The sequence below is a fragment of the Bactrocera latifrons genome, unplaced genomic scaffold (genome assembly GCF_001853355.1).
Source record: "Bactrocera latifrons isolate USDA-ARS-PBARC rearing strain unplaced genomic scaffold, ASM185335v1 scaffold_98, whole genome shotgun sequence".
Taxonomy (NCBI): domain Eukaryota; kingdom Metazoa; phylum Arthropoda; class Insecta; order Diptera; family Tephritidae; genus Bactrocera; species Bactrocera latifrons.
The window spans coordinates 718149-739208 of record NW_017537689.1 but is presented as its reverse complement, the minus strand read 5'-3'; the positions used below and the strand labels follow the sequence as shown (position 1 = coordinate 739208).

The following is a 21060-nucleotide window of genomic DNA, read 5'->3' as shown; positions in this document are numbered from 1 at the left end:
TTCGACTACCGATGTGGTGAACATAAAAGTTGTTATATACATCTCATAGATTAATTTCCATGTCTTCATATTTCATACTTACTTGCTTAGTTGTCACTAGTCTGACACTCATCTAAAGTGGTGAGTTTCTGTTTTTTTTTTTAGCATTATTTGCGTAAGTTGATTTCACTTACAATTTAAAGTTTCTTATTGAAACAAATTTGTGTGGCACTAGTATTCTTGAAACCACTCTACACTGTGGTGAAATTGTCACACATTTTATTCACAGTGTAATTCATACACCACTTTGCTTGATATTATTTTGGTTCATTTCATTCGAGTGTGTTTGATTAAGCCAGGTGCTTATTGTATCGCTTGCGGTAATTTGTGTCTACTCACTTATAGCTGCAAGTAAACCCACTGCAGATTGTTATCAGACGGTGTTAGGTTCACGAAAAATAATAACCCGCAGGCAGCTCTTCTTGTTTTGCACGAAAATACACGTGCGCGAAAGTTGTCCGTAATTTAGTTCACACCAAAAAACAAAAAAAACAAACAACAAAAACAAAAAAAAAACACAACAAAAAAATGTTTTTTTGGGAAATTATGCGTCATGGATCAGTGAATGCGTATGACAAATAAAAAGAAATTATCCTCAGCCGCCGACGGTACGACGCTGGATTCTGTTCTTGGTTATTGGAATTCTTTCAAATTTTCATCTTAAAACAAATTTACACCGGACGCTTTCGTATTACACGCAAAAAAAAAAATTTATTTATATATACTTTCTTTATTTTTGTTATTTTTTTGCATATTTGTATTATTTTTGTTTTGTACTATTTTAATTATTTTTTTTTTTTCTTCTAGCAAATTTTTCTCAAAACCCGTATTCGTGTAGATTTACCACACCATTTCGCTATTTATAACAACAGCTGCGAGCTTGGTACTTTACTGTACTTAAGATTCTCAAACAAAGCTGAGCCCAACTAATAAATTTTCTTTGCTATCCGATACGCTCCACTTGTTGCTGCTCCTCATATCCACAAATACATATATATATTTATACTTTGTATGAGAACTTCCTATATGTAAATGTGTGGTTATGTAAATATTTTTGGCGCCCTAAAGCCACTTCAAATGGCAACAGCTTGTTTGTGGATTTTCCCGGCTACGACAATATTTTCCGCCGCTGCTATGTTTCTTCTTCTAAGATCTTGCCTCTTTGCATAAATACCCTGTCAAGCTTCCGCTCATTTCTGCGTTATGTCTGCAGAAAATATGCTCCTCATATATTTGCGTGCCTTCATTCTTTGTGGCGTATAATTTTTCAACAAATATTTTTTTGTTGTAATTTTTTTCCTGTTTCTGCTTTGCTGCTTCCGCTATTTTCAATTTGTTATGTTCTTTTATACGCTTGAAATTTTTTGATTTATCTATAACATATCCACAGGCGCTACACACAGGCTAAAACCCTTCTTACCAAGTGTGGAAATTTATACAAGCTTTCTGGGAGCTTTCTTTGGATTTGCAGCTGCAAGCGAAAAATCGCTTTTGAATTGAATTTGTAGTTTCGTGGATTTTTTGTTATTTTTTCTGCATTCCCTGTTGTATGTCTACAGTATATGCTCATACAGTGTGATACTTCAGCTTAGCGATGCTGCCACAAGCATAAACCGTCAAAAAGTTTTGTACTCACCCACACTGCCAGCACTCGAATACTTCTGCTTCCCTCTCTCTGTCACACATTTATTTTCGAGTATTCGTTTCCCATTATGCTCCGTCGCAGCTTTACCATTTTGTTTCGATATTTCTTGCTGATGCCGTTATAATATATTATTATTATTATTATGTTGCATATTTTCCGCCGAAACTTTTACACAACTCCAAAGGCGCACATGCCATCTTGGGTGCGAATGTTGCTCATACGCCATGGTAAACAAAAGTTGTGTGTAGGTGAGAAGCCTGGCAGATTGCTCAAGTGTGCCTGGCTTAGCGTTTGAGTTGTGCGTTATGTTGCTCATAAGTCAATGTAAGCGAGGCGAATTGTTGGCGGTTAATCTCGTTGGAGAAGGCACTCAATACGGACAGTTATGATTTATTAGATTTTATTGTATGAAATTTAAATTTCTCATAAGTAATTGAGCGCCTTGCCGGATGGCGCAACGAAAGTTTGAGTGATGTGTGGATAATGCGATTTCAATGTAAAATTCATTAGATGAAATATATACGCAGATGTATGCAAATTTATAAATTATTGACAGTAAATTTTTTTTCATATATTTCTAGCAATTACATCTCATTTTTAGTGTGCTTCTGCCACTTTGATAATTACAATGGGCTGCTTTCAATAATATAGACTTTATTTTGGTAGGAAAATGAAATATATTTTTAAAATTTACCTGTTTAAGAGAAGCGGTATCCCGAAATTTTTGAGATTTGTGTTTTAGAAAACTATAAGCATATAAGCTAACAACAACAAAAGCAGAAATTCCCTATTTTTATGTTTCTAAGCTACCGAAGTTACTGAAGAAAGGCAATTTTTACTATTTTAAATTGTCTTCAGTTCCATACACATAAAATAGCTTTAAGTCGGGAAATTGTCTTAAATATTTTGTATTTGATGTAGATTGAGATTTTTTTTTTTTTAAAAACGGGATCTCGAAAATTTCGCCATTCGATAATAGTATATAAACATTTTGTTTACTCTTTTGTGATGCTTTTGCTAATTATTAAAAATTTTTCAGAACTCGGGATCTCGAAAATTTTGGGACTCGAATTTTTTGCGATGTTTTCTACAATATTTTTTCTTTTTGTACAAACTGCAAAACTACAATTTTTGTGACTTTTTTGCAAATAAAAAATAAAATTTTTCAAAATCGGGGTACCGAAAATTTCGTAATTCCGGAGTTTTTTGCAATATTATGTTAGCTTCTTTCATTTATTGAGTAAAAGGCAAAATGAAAGATTTTCTCGTATTTAAAACATATTTATTTGCCATTATTTTATTTTAAACGAAGCCTTTAAGTTGAAGAAAATGTCTTGGAAAAATACTAATAAGTAAAAATTCAAATGGTCTTCAATTTCAAACACTTGAGATAGTTCGAATTCCCTAATTTCTCTTTAATATGCTACATTTTAAACATTCTACATAGTTTAAAGATTTTTGGAATTTAAAAATAAACAACTTTTTTTAATTTTACTTAAAATTTTTTTTTAATTTTAATTATTATTATTTTAATTGAATTCATTATTTTTTTATTATATTTTAAAATTAATTTTATTTGTAAGTAATACTTTAAGTACTAGTTAACAACTTTTATAATTAAATACTAACAATTTAAATAAATTTTTATCCGTTTTTTCTCTTTTCAGATTTTTTCTCAACAATGCCACAAAAAATGCCGAATATTGACAACTTAACTCAAAATCTGTTTAAAATGCCAACAAAAGCAAACAAGCAAACAATTTATCAGCACAAACACCATTCGAAATATTTAGCAGAAAAAAATCATAGAATTCAATTATGCAAAATAATTCCACTTTTAGAGCTTAATTTCAATAATTAAATAATATTTTTTATCAAAAAAAAAAAAAATATCCTTAAAATTTTCATAATTATTAATGGTAATAAATATCCCTTTCATTTCTTTCAGTGCAGTGCAATTTTAGCAAATAAGTTTTAATAAGTGCAAACACGAAAAAATATATAATATTTTCTAAAAAAAAATTATTTGAAACCCAAGAAGTGCACAAATGCATTTTTAAAATCAAAATCTACCGCCCACCAACAAGAAAAAAGGCATTTATATCAAAAATCTACGATCGAAACGGTCGGCTACGCGTCGGTTCTGTGAGTGCGTGTTCGTGTTCTATCGTTTTTGTCGCGTGTTAAATATTTATAATAAATATAAAGAAAAATAAAATTCGCTCAGTGTCGCTTTTGTCGAAATAATATCGCCATATCAATATATTATTTTTTCCTTAAATTTTTGGAACGCGTGTGCTTGCTAATCCCCGATCGCAGTCGAAACGTGTGTGCGCTTGAAATTCGCAAAAATTGCGTAGCGTTCTCGGGCGCGTGCGCAAATCACTTCGCGGACGTTTCGTACGCCGCCAAAATGCATCCGCCCGCGGGCAAACGATGCCGGCAAATTAGTGACGCCAACGAAACCAACAACAACAACGGAGCTACAATGATGGCGGGACGTCGAAGGAGCAGCAAGAACAACACAGCGGCGGCAAATGCGGCGACAGCCACCTCAACAACAACAACTGCAACACTTGCAACGAAAACATTCGGCAATCATTGCCGTCAACTGAGTGTTTTGGTGTGCTTCGTCGCCATTGTCGCCTTGAATAATTTCGGTTGTCTGCTGACAACAACAATGGCTGCCCAACAACGGGAAAATATGCGAGTGCTACCATTGCCAGAAGGTAAGTGGGAAAGCAAATGAATAATTGAAAGCTCATTATGAAAGCGCGTAAACTAGAAATGTTTTTATGTGTAACGGTTAAAATGTTGAATTACGTGAACTAGTGTCGGAATGGTCCAACAGAACACGGGTCAGCTGTTTTATTTAAAAGTAAAAATTTTTTTTGTTTTTTTTTGAGTAACAGTTGAAATTTTGAATTATTTGGACTAGTTTCAGTCTGGTCCGAAAAGATACACACTTTTGTTTAAACCTTCTTTGCACTTTAGGGAAACAAAATCATTTTATTTTCATTTAAATTAATTTTATATGTAATTGTTTGGTTCACGGCGCTTCTGATTAATATGAAATGTTTAATATAAAATTTCTTATAAAAATATTACAATATCAAAAAAAAACTTAATTAAATTAAAGCATTTTGGGTCTCTATTTACTCATAAACGATTAAATTGGTCTCATTCATGCGTCTTCACATTGGGTTTGCATCTGTGCCACACATGCCACATAAATTTTTAATTGTCAACAATGAAATATTGTCAAATCTGGCAACTGAGACAATTTGTACTGTCAACCATCTAAGTGTGTTTAACTGGCTTACTGAAACAAGCTTGTATGCCAAACTTAATATACATATATTATGCAGATGTATATGACACACACACACACAGTTACTGTTGCATAAATACAAACAAATTGAGGTTCCCGCAGCGGCCAAGTAGGAAGATGATGGATTTTCGACAACGGTATAACGAAATAATAGAAGTGTGGTTGAATGAAAATTTATTAAAATTTATACCAAATATATGTATATTTATATATTTCCTTAGAAATTTTTTATATTTGGCAATGCTGTTTAAGAAAAAGTTAACAAAAAACCTTTTTTTTATTTTAAATTGTAGTTTTATGCCGAATATGCCTTTTTTGTTGCTCATATGTAATTGCAGGGGTTCCCAAATTTATTTTTTCATATATTTTTTTAAATAATTTCGAGGCGAATCTATTATTGATATAAAATACTGTGTTTTGAAATTTATGAATTAAGAAAATTGAAAAATATAGAGATTCCTCATGTTTTGTACCCTATAATATGTAAGAAGTTAAAGAAAACATTTTTGGTTACACCATTTTTTTAGTAAGCTCTTTAATTTTTAGTCCAAAAATGTTTTATTATAATATAAAACTAAATACATTTTCTGATGTTTTTAGCAGTCAAATATTTTAAAAATTTTGTATACAACAATACTTTTACATATTTCCATATCATATTACCTAAAATTTTTTCCACACCTCGAAATTAGATAAAAGAGTCCAAGTTTTTAAGTAAAATTATTTATTTTTGGTAAAATCATGATTTATGACTTTCAGTTAGTTTAAATACCCAAAAATAGTAACATTTTTGTCTTTAAAAAATACCGTCAAGATTTTGGGAATCCTTTAGTTTTTACTAACCTCTAATGAAGCACGCATCCAGTCCAATATTTTTGCAAATGCATTGCTCTTAAAAATTTCATATACCTCAATTACTTCCACGCGAACACCTTAACTGCAAAGTTCACCCTTAGCCGCTATTTCTAAGGTCATCAATATCATTTTATTACTTTTTGTTCTTCTTTTATTTACATACTTCAAACAAGCTCGTTTTCCAACACTGCTACACAGTTAAACGCATACAAATAATATCAAAACTTTTCCGTTATTGTTATTTCTCTGCAAATAATCATGACTTCTGCTCCAATTGCTTTTAATGCGAAATCTCTGCCCAGTTATTGGAACTTTTTCTAGTTCAAGTTACAAATCTGTGCTTTTTATACCATATGTTTTCGCTGAATTTCGCAATGCTGCCACTCTATAAGGGACTTGCGTCTATATGCACATATGTGCAGCAGCAGCAACACGTGAGTCGCAATGCAATGCCGTTAGTCACCTACCAACAATCACGTGCGAATACATTTGTGAACTGCAGCAGGTACTTACACGCACCAAGCATGCTTGCAGGGGCATGCATTATGTATAACGTTTTATATATGTATGTTGGTATGAGCATTTCTGTGTAAAAAATGTTTTCGTGTGTGTGTGAATGAAATTGTCGTATTGTTTTTTGCACACCATGCGTCATGACACTTGAAGCCACACTAGACTTAAATATAGCACAAAGTATATAGATACGTAAATAAGTATGTACATATATACCTATATCTACTTATCTCAACGCATGAATGTACCCAGTTGAACTTAAATGAAAACTGATGTAGATGAAGCAAAGTGTCAAATTTGCTGATGGGTTGTTGATGTGTTATGGAAGGTTCATTACGATGGTTTAATTTTATCGATATTACTCAATTACTATTTACCAAAAAAACAAAAAAAAATTGTTTTTGTAGTCCATACATATATTATTAATTTAATATGAAAATTTAAATCGATATAATGTTTATCGATATCTTGTTATCGAAATTACTCGATTCCAATTCTCAAATAACAAATAATTTTTTAAACCATATATTGTCAATTTGTTATAAAAAATTTAATTAATCGATATAATATTTATCGATATGTTGTTATCGATATTATTCGGTTTTTAGTTTCCCTTCGAATATAATTTATGCAGTTAAGGATTTCATTTTAATTAAATAATATGAAATTATCGATATACGCATTAATGGATTGACATCTTTCGATATCAAGTTGTGAATACTTCAGTATAGAAATTTCAAGAAAAAATCTTTTTATGTTGCTTAGAATAAGTTTTGAAGGTCGTTTATTCGGTCGGTTTTGTGTATAGAAATTTCAAGTATAGAAATTTCAAGAAAAAATCTTTTTATGTTGCTTAGAATAAGTTTTGAAGGTCGTTTATTCGGTCGGTTTTGTGTATTAGCACTTATTTCAAGTCCAAATTTATAGCTGGAGCAGAGAGAACTCTTTTGAGTTTTAAAACAGTACTTACACATTTGGTGTTATTGTTTTCATAAATATTTTTTGGTAAACATTTTTATAATTGTTATCGATAACGTATAAATGTTGATAAATGTTATCGATAACTTATAAATATCACATAAAAATTGTACTTTTTGCTTGTTTTAATATTGCGTTTAATTTCATTGAATGGGTTTGGCATACATTTTTATAAATGTTATCGATAACGTGAGGAGGAAATTTTTTCACCGATTTTAAAAACTATTCATTTTGATCAATATTTTTCGAGAAAAATTGACGTTAATATTATAGATAAACATTTTTATAAAAAAATATCAATAAAAAATAAAAATTTTGCTGTTGCAAAACGTACAAGTTTATCATCAAAAAAGTTGAAAAAATAATATATAGGTTAATAAATAAAATATGTTAATTGCATGTTTCGTTTGTAGCTTGTGAACATATTATAGATTTTACCAATAACCTGGAATTTAGTTAACATATTCAAGCTCATGGAAAACATTAAATTATATAAAAGAATTTTAAGTTCTTGGTTTTAATAAAAATATCGATGAATGAAATATCAACAAAATATGTCGTTTGCTATCGATAAATTCGGTAAATGAGTCGAGACAATAAATTCAATAATTTATTTTTAGTACAATAGCAATTAAAATGAGTATCGATAATTTATCGTAAATATCGATATTTTTTGTGTTTTATCGGTATTTTAAATAAATTAGTCGGTAAAATTTATTACATACAATAGTAATAAACAATAAATATCGATAATCTCTCCCAAATATCGATGCAAATGTATCATGTATCGATAAGATAAATAAATTACTGGATAAAATTAATAATTATTTTACATATCATATCACAAATCCTACAGCATTCTAATAGTAGTAGGTCTCACTGGGTTACTACCAACATAACTACAGACCTAATATAACGCACACACACTGGCTTTAGACGCTGATGCTTGAGTCTCTGTCATTGTTTATAAATTTATGCTCGTCCTCACACTCAACAAATATGCACCGAGGTGTTTTCATGTCACTCTCATTGCGTTAGTTTTAATGCTCCTCCAATTGTGTGCTGTCGCTCCCGAAGCATCAGTCACTAAAACTTTCCTTCCACTTGTTTGTTATTGTTGTTGCTGATATTATTACGAAAATTGTCACATAGCAGCGCTTCGTTGCAGTGTCATCCACTCAAGCGGGCGTGTTTGGGTGCACGCAAGTGCTGGAACCGTTAGACAGCCTCACACACACAACTGCATGCGTAACTTTCACTTGTGTGTTCATTAAATTTGAATATTTGAACATTTCGTGCGAAATGGAGCGTGTGCGCTTCGCCTGCACATCGCACAGCTTTCGATTTCCTCATCAATGTTCGCCTCCCACGCAATGCAGGCATTCAAGTCAACCTTGTGTCCGCCTGAAAGTTGTTGTGTGTTGTAGAAAAGGTTGTGTAGTTAACACCCGCTTTGTGTTGTTGCTATTTTATGAGGTGTAAATTGGAAGTGTAAATATATTGCTGTGTGTGTGTGTTTGTGCCACTTGAAGAGTTTGCCTTGTGAGTGTCTGAATTCGCTTCTGGGTGCAGCCTAAAGCTTGTTGCATACTTATGCACTTCCTGCTTTGACGTCTCATACTTAACCAGAGTGTGCTGCAATTTTGATGCCAACGATGCGGTATTGCATTTAGTTATATATATTTATAATGTATACTAATTTGCGCAGTCCAATAAGACTGCAGGTGTATACGTTGTGTGTTTAGAATGTAAATAAGTATATATATACTCACTTTCGCAAGCTACATATATTTATAGAAATCAAAGTTCATTAGTTGTGATTGGCATTACTTTGCTCATTTATTTGTGAATGCTTCGCTACACTGACTGTTTTCCAAGTCAGTTGTAATCGAATACTCGATACAGACAACTCAAAGTTAGTATGTACATACATATTTATGTACATATATAGGTCGGCTTACCACTTCTTGATCTAATGTGAGGATACCTTGTCAAATAAAAGAGTTTTCCATAAAAGGACCTGAGTTGGATCGGTCAGTTTGTATGGAAGCTATATTTTATTGTGTTCCGATCTGAACAAATTCTTCAAATATTGTACCAATGGTTTGGATAATTATGAGTGTCAAATTTCGTGAAGAAACCTTATAAGACTAAAAAGTTTTCCATACAAGAACTAGAGTATGTTCGGCCAGTTTGTATGGCAGCTATAGGCTATAGTGGTCCGATCCAAATAATTTCTTCACAAATTGTGGCGATGTTCCAGATAATAAGTGGTGTAAAATTTTGTGACGACACATTATCAAATAAAAAAGTTTTCCATACAAGAACTAGAGTTGGATCGGTCAGTTTGTATGCAAGCTTTATGTTATAGTCATCCGATATAAAGAATTTCATCAGCTATTATAGCACTTCTTTGGATAATTATGTATGCCTAATTTCGCGACGAAACTTCTTAAGATTGAAAAATTTTCCAAACAAAGATTTGAATTGGATCGGTCAGTTTCTAAGGCAGCTATATGTTACAATTGTCCGATTTGAACAATTTCTTTAGATATTGTAGCAATGCTTTAGATATTAATCTGTGCCAGAATTCGGGAAGCTATCTTTTAAAATTAAAAAGTTTCCATACAAGAACTCAAGTTGGATCGATCACTTTGTATGGCAGTATATGTTATAGTAATCCAATATCGGCGGTGGCGCCAAATGTGCATCTTCTTGTGACAAAAGAGACATTTGCAAATTTTTAAATCGAATAGACGGAAAAACTCATCTAAATCGACACAGTTCGCCTCGCCGCTCCTTCATATACTATAAATATGTTTTAGAGTCTCCTACGTTTTCGTCTAGGAGCAATACTTAATATATATAATGTAATATGTTCAGCGCATAAAAAAGTTATAAAATACATTTGTACAATTTGTATCTGAATAATATGTGTCACTTAAGCGCTGACAGTGTCAAATAAAAATATGTGACAGCAATCGTGTGCTGGAGATTGATTGTCATTCCGTTTGACGTTAAGCATTACTTCACTGACATATTGATTTAATGGGAGTACTAAAGCCTTTTTTTGCTGAAATTGTATACGTTGCCATTTTTTGTAGGTTTTTTAGGGGTACAAATGGGCTGGTATAACATACATATGTTTCAATTTTTATATTCGTTTTGGTTTTTATACTGTTATTTGTTAATATGTGCACAGTGTGCTGGTTGTTATTTCTTACATCTTGATTTTTGTTCACGAATTTAAATTTAACTTTAGCTGATTATATATAAAAAATTATGTAGGGGATGGAGTGATCATGGTTCTTCTCTAGTTCTATTAGATCTAGTAGTTACGCGGGTTTACGATCTCCTTAAAAAAAAGAACAAATAAAATCAGAGTAATATTTTCCTTCCTTTCCATTATTTACATTAAAATTTGTGGAAAACTTATTTTCAGTACTTCGTAATCGGAAAGTTTACATAAAATCTCAGGGATGTGGCCATATAAATATGTTCTCTGAAAGTAAACAATTTCTAAAACTTCAAAGTATTCTGCAATTTTGTAGAACAGAGCTGCCATTTAGATAATAAAAATATACCAAACATCTCTAGATTGCTATTAAGATACAAGAATTTTCCAAAGATCTCGGCATATTTCTTAAATAAAAGTTTTCAATTATATCTTCTTCAAGTTCATGGAACCAATTCAGAGTAACTTAATATTTTTTTTTGTTTGCTTATAATTTTTTTCTCAACAAACAATTAACTTCATTATTAATCTTTCGATACTGAAAAATATTGGTTATTTACATAGGCCAACGGTTCTGTGATGATCTAAAGTTTAAGGCTTCTTAAATGCTCTCGTAAGCTCCAAATTTCTAGCAAGAGATTCCTAGCACGTTTAATTGGGACCTACGAGTATAAACAATTACTACGGTTGAAAGAGCTGACATGAGTTTCGTGAAACGTTTGCGAATACTTAGAAGTGTACAACTGTATTCCACACCATTTGCCATCTAATATACAATTTTTATACCAAACCTTAATAATACCAAAAATAGTAAATCAAAATAATCAACACAGTATATGCTTGCTCATCTCTAATAAACACAATAAATAATGAAATAATCTGCTGATGACAACAACATAATAAAACGAATAATCCTAATAATCACCATTTAATGTTTTTTTTTTACAAACAACAAAGCAGTAAAAGGGAATGTTTAACTAAAAACCATAAAAAGGGAAAATCATTGTTAGTAAAAATTGTGTTAATAAAACTAAATCTCATGAAGATGATGCAAACAAAGTGTGGAAGAAGCCAGTAAAATAATCGGTCACCACAGCGAGACAGCGAGAATCTAATGGAAGCCATAATGACTTCAATACAATCAAAGTACGCACATAAAAAGGTTGTGTATAGGTGGCCAGTAGGAATTGTATGTTTTGAAAACTTTTGGGAGATCTAAAATTGTAACACTTTTTGCTGTTTGTTTAGTTCCAACCGAATCTCCTTGCAGGGACAATCAATAGGCCTTTCACATTCATCTGAAAGCAAACGTTAAAAAAATTAGTCTTATTAATAGATAAGCTTTGATCGAAGCTTTTTTTAATTAATAAGCCTCAAAGGACTTTCTTCTAGATTCTCTGGAAAAAGCAACAGTTATTCTTAAAAACTCAAAATTAAAAAAAAAATCTTTTATCAGGGCTCTAGTTGTTCTTTTTTTTTCAAAGAACTATACAAGTTTCATTGAAATCTAACCAGCCTTTTGGGATCTACATTTGTCGCCAGTTCAAAGAGTTCGAGAACCTTTAAGTCAGGTTTTCCAAGTTATGAAGTAAACGCAATGGAACTAGTAAAATACTATTTCATATAATTTTCGGACATATAGCATTGTTCTTGCTTTTGTACAGCTTAAATGAGGTTACTAGAAAATTAAGTAAGTAAATCTTCTTTTTTGAAAAAAATATAGATTAAGACTATAGTAAAGTAATATTGGGTAGTCGAAAAAGCGTTTTCGTGTTTCTAATCACAGTTCAACTTATTTTGTTTTTCTATAATAATAAATAAATAAATAAATATGTACTCGTATGTACCATTTTGGACGACCACTTTCTGCTATTTTTCCGCTAGAGACATTATTCCATCAGTGTAAATCGAAATTTCGAAATTCCCGAACGGAAGCGAGCGAACCATTGTTGTGCTACATGAACTGAAACACCATCGTCTCCGTAAACTTCACAAACTTCATTGGTGGGTTGTGTGGCATTCTTCCCATTTTTATACAAAAATTTGAAAATATAGCGAATTCCTTCATTATTTTCACATATTTTTTAATAGCTGCAACATTTTTTTAACTTTTCAGAATTTAATTTGGTTTTGGTTAAATGAAGTCTAAAATCCCACTTTTCCAACTATATATGGTATGACACAATGTGATTGGTAGCACTGGAGATATACGACTGCAACGACATTCATTGACAAGATACGAAAAAACTTTTTCGACTACTCAAAATTTTGTGGTTTTTTATACTTTAGACTCCATTTTTTTTAATATATTGGGCAAATGATTTTTTTTTATATTGTTAAAATTTTTTTTAAGATTTTCTTCGTTTTAATATCCAAAAATGTTGCTTTATGGTTTGGTCTAAAAAGTCCTTGTTTTACATATTTGACACATTTTCCAATCCGTTTTCGCTATAGCTATTAAAATTTCCCAAAATAACACTTTAAATAAAAAAAAAAAATCCTCAATAATTTTCCTACACGATCTCTCATTTATATAACACATACACACTCATACATACAACTGCGGCGAAACGTTACAATCATTAGTGCTGATGTTACTTTTCACTTAATGACAGCAGCAGCAGTAATATAGCAGTACTCGGGCTGTTGTTGTTGTTGCTGTACAATGTGTTTATTGCTTATAATGATGACGGCTATAGTTAGGCATCAGGAAGTCTTAATAAGCGCAATTTTGGATCGTTAGTCGTCGAAAGCTGCTGCGTCTACATTGTTGTCTGCGCTGAGCAGCAGCAGCAGCGACAGCATTCATTCAAGTGGATGCTAGCAGAAAAATCAACATCCACACACACACATATGTAGATATAAGTATGTGTAGCGTTGTGAAAAAATGACAGTCAGTCAGTGAGATTTAGTCATTAAGTGGTACCATCGTCAATTTCCTTGCGAGATCGCCTCTTTCACTGGCTGTCTGTCTGCTTGTCTTTCCGCCTGTCAGTCTGTGAGTCGGGTGAAAGAAAATGCGTGCACTTAGTTACCGAAAGCTGCTGACTGTGTGGATAGTTCGTACGATGACATTGAAGCTCTCCGAGACTGTCGCAGGTTTATTTAAAATGTAATATATTTTAGTGACTATTTTCGGTGTGGTAGTGTGTTCCTGATAGTGAAAGTAGTGTCAGTAGGAAATACGTTAAGGGTTTCGAAATGTGTTAAAGATTTTTATAAAGGATAAAATATGTGGTTTTGGGATTTTTGGATTATATTAATGTTTAATACCCATGATATGGCATTATATACCGTAATCATATTGAGTACGAACTCTTTTATAGAGAGAAATAGCCGAATTTAATCAGTATTGCAGCGATTTCTTGTTGGGTAATTCAACTATTTATTAAAAAGACAAGAGTTTGTAAATCTTACTATTTGAATTTTTGTATTCGTAAGCTTTTTTTTTTGCGACAATTTTTGGATCCGACTACTAGTTACATATACAATATGTCTGCTTTTATAAAATATATTTTCATTCATTATACAAAAATTTGTTCCTCCTTGGGATTTAGCAACCATTACAACAGTTATGTGGTAGCATTCTACTCTTCAAGATTTAAGCTCTGATAATTTAAATCAATTTAAGTGAAGAATGAGACTATAAATAGCTACTTGTGAGTACTTGAGTTACATTGCATGAATTGTGTATCAAGAGCTGCCATAGAACAGCGCGGAAGCTAAGCGAGCTTACTGCTTCTGTCACGAAAATTAGATAGACAATTTGAATTTCTGATATTTAGGGAACTAACTGATTTGATACTTACATATATATAAATATGAATGATAAAAAGTCAATGTTTAGTCGCAAAGACATGCCGAGGAATAGCATATCACATAAAAAATGGAATATTGTAGTCTTCTTACTGAATATACTATATTAAATATGTTCTTTGTTTTTTCATATTTTCTTCCCCGGCATCTATTGTGATACTCAGTTGCTTCTTAGCAAACCTTGCTTACAGCAGCCTCTGAAAAAACAAATATTTTCTGATTCCAATTGCCAATTGTGTTGCCAAACCCTTGTTACCTTTAAGCAAGAACTTCAAGTATTTTCTTCTTCGGCAAGACTGGATAACTAAAAAGTTGAAGATGAATGCATTTAAATTTTTTTTTTTTGGTATCGAGTATCGAGGCCAATTTGAGTTCCGGTGGAGATAGTTAAAAACTGAGCGTGAAAAAAATCAGTATCCGCTATAAAAGGGCATACGGTCTCTTCTACTTCGAAGAACTGATCTTACTGGCTTGAAATCTCAAATAATTTTATGTCCTATATACACTCGTTTGCTGAGAATAATTTAAGGTTTAGATCTCTTTTACATTTATTTCCCTAAACTTTTTTGCAAAAAGGTCACTTGTTCTGAAAAGTTCTGATCTCCTTTTTTTTAAATTCTTAGCTTAATCATATAAAATTGGAAAGGGAAAAAATCCTCCTGAAGTTTGTTTAATGTTTTATCGAAATTAATTCTGGTTTAGGTTGAGCTGGTTAAAAACTAAACAAGAAAAGCATCGTCATCTTCTACTTAAAATCGATCTAGCGTTCTTGAAACCTCCATTAATTATATCCCCTGTATAACTTTTTTCCCAAGATTTTACATCTAGATCTTCTTCTCTTTTGTACCAGAAAGAGCCTCGCTATGACAAATAAGGCTTGACTATCATTTCTTTAAAAATTTAAACTAAATGATGGATTGAATATCTAACAAACTCGACTTGGTACTTTGTTTCGCTGAAGAAATCTCTGCTATCTCACCTTTGATTTGTCTTTATGGTTCCTCTACTTCATTAAGGATTTTGCATAAAATTTATCGATTTTGGCTTTACCATCCTCAATTCCTCACCTAAAATAATTCAATCGTTGCCACTGTGGCCTATTGTGAACTTTTAGGATAGCAACTTAGATCTTTTTCTTCAAATATTCCACTTAGACAATGGTGACTCTTGAAGGTTTAGTTGATTTTTGAGAAAATATACATATGCGATTAGTTTTTTGTGTTCGGTATTGGCAAAAAANAAAAAATAAAAATAAAAAATAAAAATAAAAATAAAAATAAGGCATATGGAGCCAATGTAATTGTTTTACTATATCTAAGAACATTTTCACAAAAAATAAACGTAAACAAGCTGATTGTGTCCAGGGCTCTAGAACACGAATTACAACTACTAGGGAATTGTGGTATGTTAAAATTTTGACAGTTGCTTGTTGACAGCTGATAGTTGACAGCCTAAAATCTGGCAGGAAGGTAGCGTGTTTTGTAAACCGACTAATTGGTATTAATATAAAGTTTTTTAAAAACATTTACAACATTTTTGGACCTATAATGCAAGATACTTTCTGTCGTAAAATATGGCGACTTGCTGAAAATTTGACAATTTTCTTTTGACAGCTGACAAAGGAAATTGAGGTAGTGCGACAGCTTGTTTTTTACTTCGACTAACTCGTATTAAAATAAAATTTTCAAGTTGCTTAGGAATGTTGTGCCCAGGTTTTTAAAGAGAAAATTTTTGGTAGTAAAATATGACGATTTGCCAAAATTTGATAGTTGTCTATTGACAGGTGACAGTTGACAGCCGCCGTGCGGCCTTTGAGGATCTTTTGTGCAACATTGTAAGTTTCCTAGCAGCTCTTAGAAAAGTTTAAGGGATGCCATCTCAAATGTGTATGTACTGTATTTAATGGCAATGTGTTCCGGCTAAACAACCATTGTGCAACAACAACAACACTTGTCATAGAAAACTTCATTAAAATTGCAATCAATCCGCTGATAACTCTAATGCAGCTGTTTGTCGCATAGCACATTGTGAGAAACGAAACGTTTGCCAGCAAGCAACAAAATAGGCACAGTTTAAAACACCAAAACAATAACAACAACAACAAGAAAAAAAATCACTTTTAGAGCGTTCTAGTGAATTGCACAACTCATGTGTAAAACGCTGACATTCGATCGCATTCACAATCATCATAAAGTCATAAGCATAAATTTTCTCATTACAGTTTCGCCAATAAACAGCAGCGTAAGCAGCGGCACAACGTGGCAAGTGGCGAGTGGCAATGAGCAGATGAAACTAACAAAAACAAAAAAAAAAAAAAAAATAGAAAAATAGAAAAATGAAGGGAAAAAGATGAAAAAAATAATAATCAAATTGAATAAAATGAGAAAAATCCAACCTTTGAAAGTATTAGTAAATGTCACTGCTCGTTGAAATGAAATTTGATTTCGCAGTGCGTAAGTGAAGCGCCTTTGCCTGAGTGTACGTGTGTGAGTGCGTAGCTCTGTGGCGCGCCAAGTCAAGGCGTATGTGTTTTTGTGTTGGATGGCGGGGCAAGAGTGTTGTGTGGCAAGCATAAATGAGTGCCATGCCGTAACTAGCACACAATTGAGCTGGAATAGACGCACCGACACATACACTCACACTCAAACGCACACATACACAGCACCCAACTCAAAATGCGTATGCCGACTGTTGTTGCTGTTGCTATTGTTGTCTGCTGCCGCTGCATTGAGTGCAATTGCACTTGCGGCTGTCACTTGCTTGCCGGTAGTGTTGCCAACGAACAACAAGAACAAGCAGATTTCAAGTTTTTCTCGTCTCATAACGCCACTTGCTGCTCACATTACTGTTGTTTTTGTTGTTCTCTTTTGTACTTGTTGTTTTATTTTTACTTTTATTGCTATTTCATTTATGCTGCCTTTTTAGTTGTTGCAATTTCCATACCAGATCTGCCAGTTTTTCACTGTTTCTGCTTCTATGCCGCAGTCTTAATGACTTTATGGTTTCTTTTTGTCGCGCTATCAATACTTCAGTTTTGTTTTTCCTCTCTTTATTGCATTTGCTATGGTGCTGGTGTTCTTTGCTGTATTCATATTATCGCCGATTTATTCTTTAACAACAGTTTTGAGTTGTTTACTGCTTTTGCGTCGACAACTTGTTGACCGCCATTTTGTATGTTCCGTATGCAATTTTGTCACGCATTGTTGTTTTTATTGCAATTTAATGTCTCCTATTTGTGTCGCGGTGTAAATTGCATTTGGCGAACTTGAGTGCATACTTCATGCTATTTACTAGAAGTACAAGCGGAATGAGGTTAGAGAATTTTGAGAAAGAAATTTTAGCATGTAGATAATGGCAGTCTGAGGTCTATATATACAGTCTTTTGTATATACTAAATAAATGTTTATGTAATTTTAATGAAAGTAAAAGTTAGGGTGGCAAGAGCTATGATGGGAACTGAATTTTAGACCCAAAGTAGTTGTGCTAAGGTAATTTCTTATTTTAAGCTTCATACTTTAATTATATGTTTTATGCTTTGTAGCAATCTTTCGTCATTACAATATTTTTTTGTCAAAATTTCAATTGAATTTTGACTACCTTTTAAGTTTCTAACCCCATCATCGTAAATTATATTTTATTATTATATTTTATCGCTTTGGCTTTGTTAGTGGTATATAATATAATAAAGTTTTGCCTACATACAGGCGCATTTCGTATAAAATAGAAATATTTAGTGAAGTTCCACACCTAATGTGGGGTTTAAAGATAAACTCCTGCCATTGCTGTAAAGTTAAATATCAAAATTATGTTGAGAAAATTTGCTAGAGGATAATTCATTAGTTTTATTTTAATATGTATGAATTCCTGCGGTTTTTACCGTAGATATGCAGGTAGAGTGGCTGTCTAACGATGCACCTAAGCCTCTAGAGGCCCATTGTGATATCACTGGGACTAAAATCTATTTTCTCCTATTTCAGCCACCACTTGCTTCTGATAATGTTCATCAGTATGAAAAGTTTTATCTGCGCAACTTCCTAGACGTCTTCAAGAGATCGTCATTTTCATATTTTTTGTTTTACCGGAAACGATAATTGACAACTTCGTTTCCTTCAATTCTTATTCTTTAAATTAAATGATCTGATCTGATCTGATAAAGAAGAAACCATTGTCAGTGGGAAAGTGAATGAAAAATTGTATAGAGATTTATATTGGTCAAAGGCAATATTAAGATTTACAAGGAATTTTAAGCTGAACATGTCCCAATGGATATTTAGCATAAAATAATATCGACATACGATCTAATCAAATTTTACCCGAATTGGCAAGAAAATAATTTGGCGAATTTTAATAAAAATATTAATGAAAGCTTTATCCTACTCAGGCTGCTTTTACGCAAACCAAGTATGCCAATGCTTACTCCAATTTCACATACACTTTTTATAAACCTCGGCCGATGGACTCTTGGCGTATTTCCCAAAGAGAATTTTTAGGTTCTGAAAACAGAAAGAACGTACATAGAGCCAAATCTATCGAATAAAGTAGCTTAGCGATGCCTCTCTGCTTTCTTATTTGGCTAAAAAGTTAGTCACAATTATACTAGAATTTAACGGCGCATTCAGTGAGTTGGCAAGTTTTTTCTATGGTACAAATCGTCAGACGAACCTTTCGCGTCGCGATGAAATGTTGCAAGCACACACTAATTGAGATAAAGGGATAAAATTTCACTCAAACTTAAAATGGAATACCTTTAACCAAGTTATAAAAAACATTTTTATCAATTCGCGGTACCAGTCAGATCTGTATCAGTTTAAAAGTACTAGTCCGAGCAGTATTAGAGGGCACAGTATAAAAAAATTTGGCCTACATTTAGCATTATTATAAAATAGTACTGACCATTGTATAGTTAGCGAAGTTCCACACCTATTTTCGTCGTCTATATAGTAAAACGTGGCCTACATTTAAGCGCATTGAAAATAGCAATGTTTTCTATATATTTAGCAAAGTTCAGCACTCGATTTCATCGTTGTTTTCACAACGAAAAATCTTAATTACTTTTTATTAAAATTTTAACTATTTTTGCATATTGTGTCTGGATTATATATTTATTGTGCAACTAAATGCTCGTCAACGTGTTCTTTCATTTACCATTTTAACGAAGATTTGTATTTTATTCTGTAATTTCATTAAATGCAAATGTCAAATATTATGGCTTTTACCATGTTAGAGTTTTCAATTTGCTTTTCGCGTATAAATTAATACCAAAAAGCCATATAATGTGTGTTAAAGTAATTTTATATATGTATGTGATGTATACTTGTTTGTGAGCGAGTACATCGATTTATCTTGTTGCGATATTCAACAACTGAATTGTAAATTTATGCTTGTTCCTGCATTCTGGTTAATTTATTCAGCATAAAAATGCAAAATCGATGTAAAAACACGCACACATACATACATATAAGCGATGTACATGCATAATTACAGGTATCGAATTTTATTTATACATGCAAGTGTATTGTTGTGTGTTTATGTGTGTGCTTGTTCTAGCCACCCAAATGTCAATTAAACTTCAATGTAAACTTGGCGTTCTCATTAATCCGGCAGCTGAGTTGTAAAAATGTTTACGTTATTGATGGAATTCTACCTGAATTTAAACGCATGCAAATATTTATATGTTTGTGTGTGTGTATGCGCTTATGTGTGGCAGTTGAGCACAATGTCAGACGCGCTTTTAATGGCAGCCGCGGTATTTGCGCGCAGTGAATGTTTTATTAAGCTGCTTTAAATTTTATTCTCCTACATACTCACACTCACATATGTACTTGTATGTATATATGCATACTCAATTATCCACTCACTACTATTTTCGTGTTATTTTAGGGCGAAATCAGCATCGCTGTGTTTTAATTTTAGCTAGAGTTTTCGTTCTATTAACTAATAAAAACAGAAATATGTTAATTCGGCTTGTTGAATTTCGGCATAAGTAGAGATTAACAGATTTACCGTTATTATTATTTATCAACTTACTTATTAACACATTTTAATGCAAACTTTTTTGGAATAATATTTTTTCATCAAAATTTGTATGAAACTGTTGCCACCATGTCATAAGCCTACAATTTTTTTTTCAAAATTTTGCAATGAATTTTTTTTGGTTTAATGCTTACTTATCAACATACTTTAATGCTAACTTTTTTTAGAATAATATATGTAAACCAATATTTTTATGGGAAGTGTTGCCACCATGTCATAAGTCTACTAAAAATATATAAATTTCTTTATTCTAAATTTTTCCGCTTACATAATAAAAATAAATAGCTTATAATAAAGCAATGACTTTGATTCCTTTTTGTTAGCAGAGTTGCCAACCACGCTGATACATACAATTCGTTTTGCAATTATATAATTAAAATAAATTAACTTTTGGCATCAAAACCGAACTGTTGGCAAAAAGTAAGTAACATAAAACAATTTTCCTTAACAATTAACTAGAGTTGCCAACTTTTTATTTTTTAAGCGTGTTAAATTTTGAAATGGAAATTGATAGATCGACGAAAAGTTAAAACCAGCAATTAATATTCCTCAAAAATTCATAAGAGTTGCCAACTCGTTTGTTTTATAGAATATCAAAATTTTTAATTTTAATAA

At 32.1% G+C, this 21060-nt stretch overlaps 1 protein-coding gene across 2 annotated transcripts in view; it reads left to right on the top strand.

The window, feature by feature from the left end:
• The window catches only part of LOC108977950 (low-density lipoprotein receptor-related protein 2), a 406886-nt gene that overhangs the window by 74450 nt on the left and 311376 nt on the right, over positions 1–21060 (top strand). For both annotated transcript variants that reach the window (XM_018947946.1, XM_018947945.1), the window contains exon 2: positions 3633–4413. In XM_018947946.1, the coding sequence (XP_018803491.1) occupies positions 4098–4413 (316 nt within the window). In that variant the 5' untranslated portion in view covers positions 3633–4097. The remainder of the gene's footprint in view (positions 1–3632; positions 4414–21060) is intronic.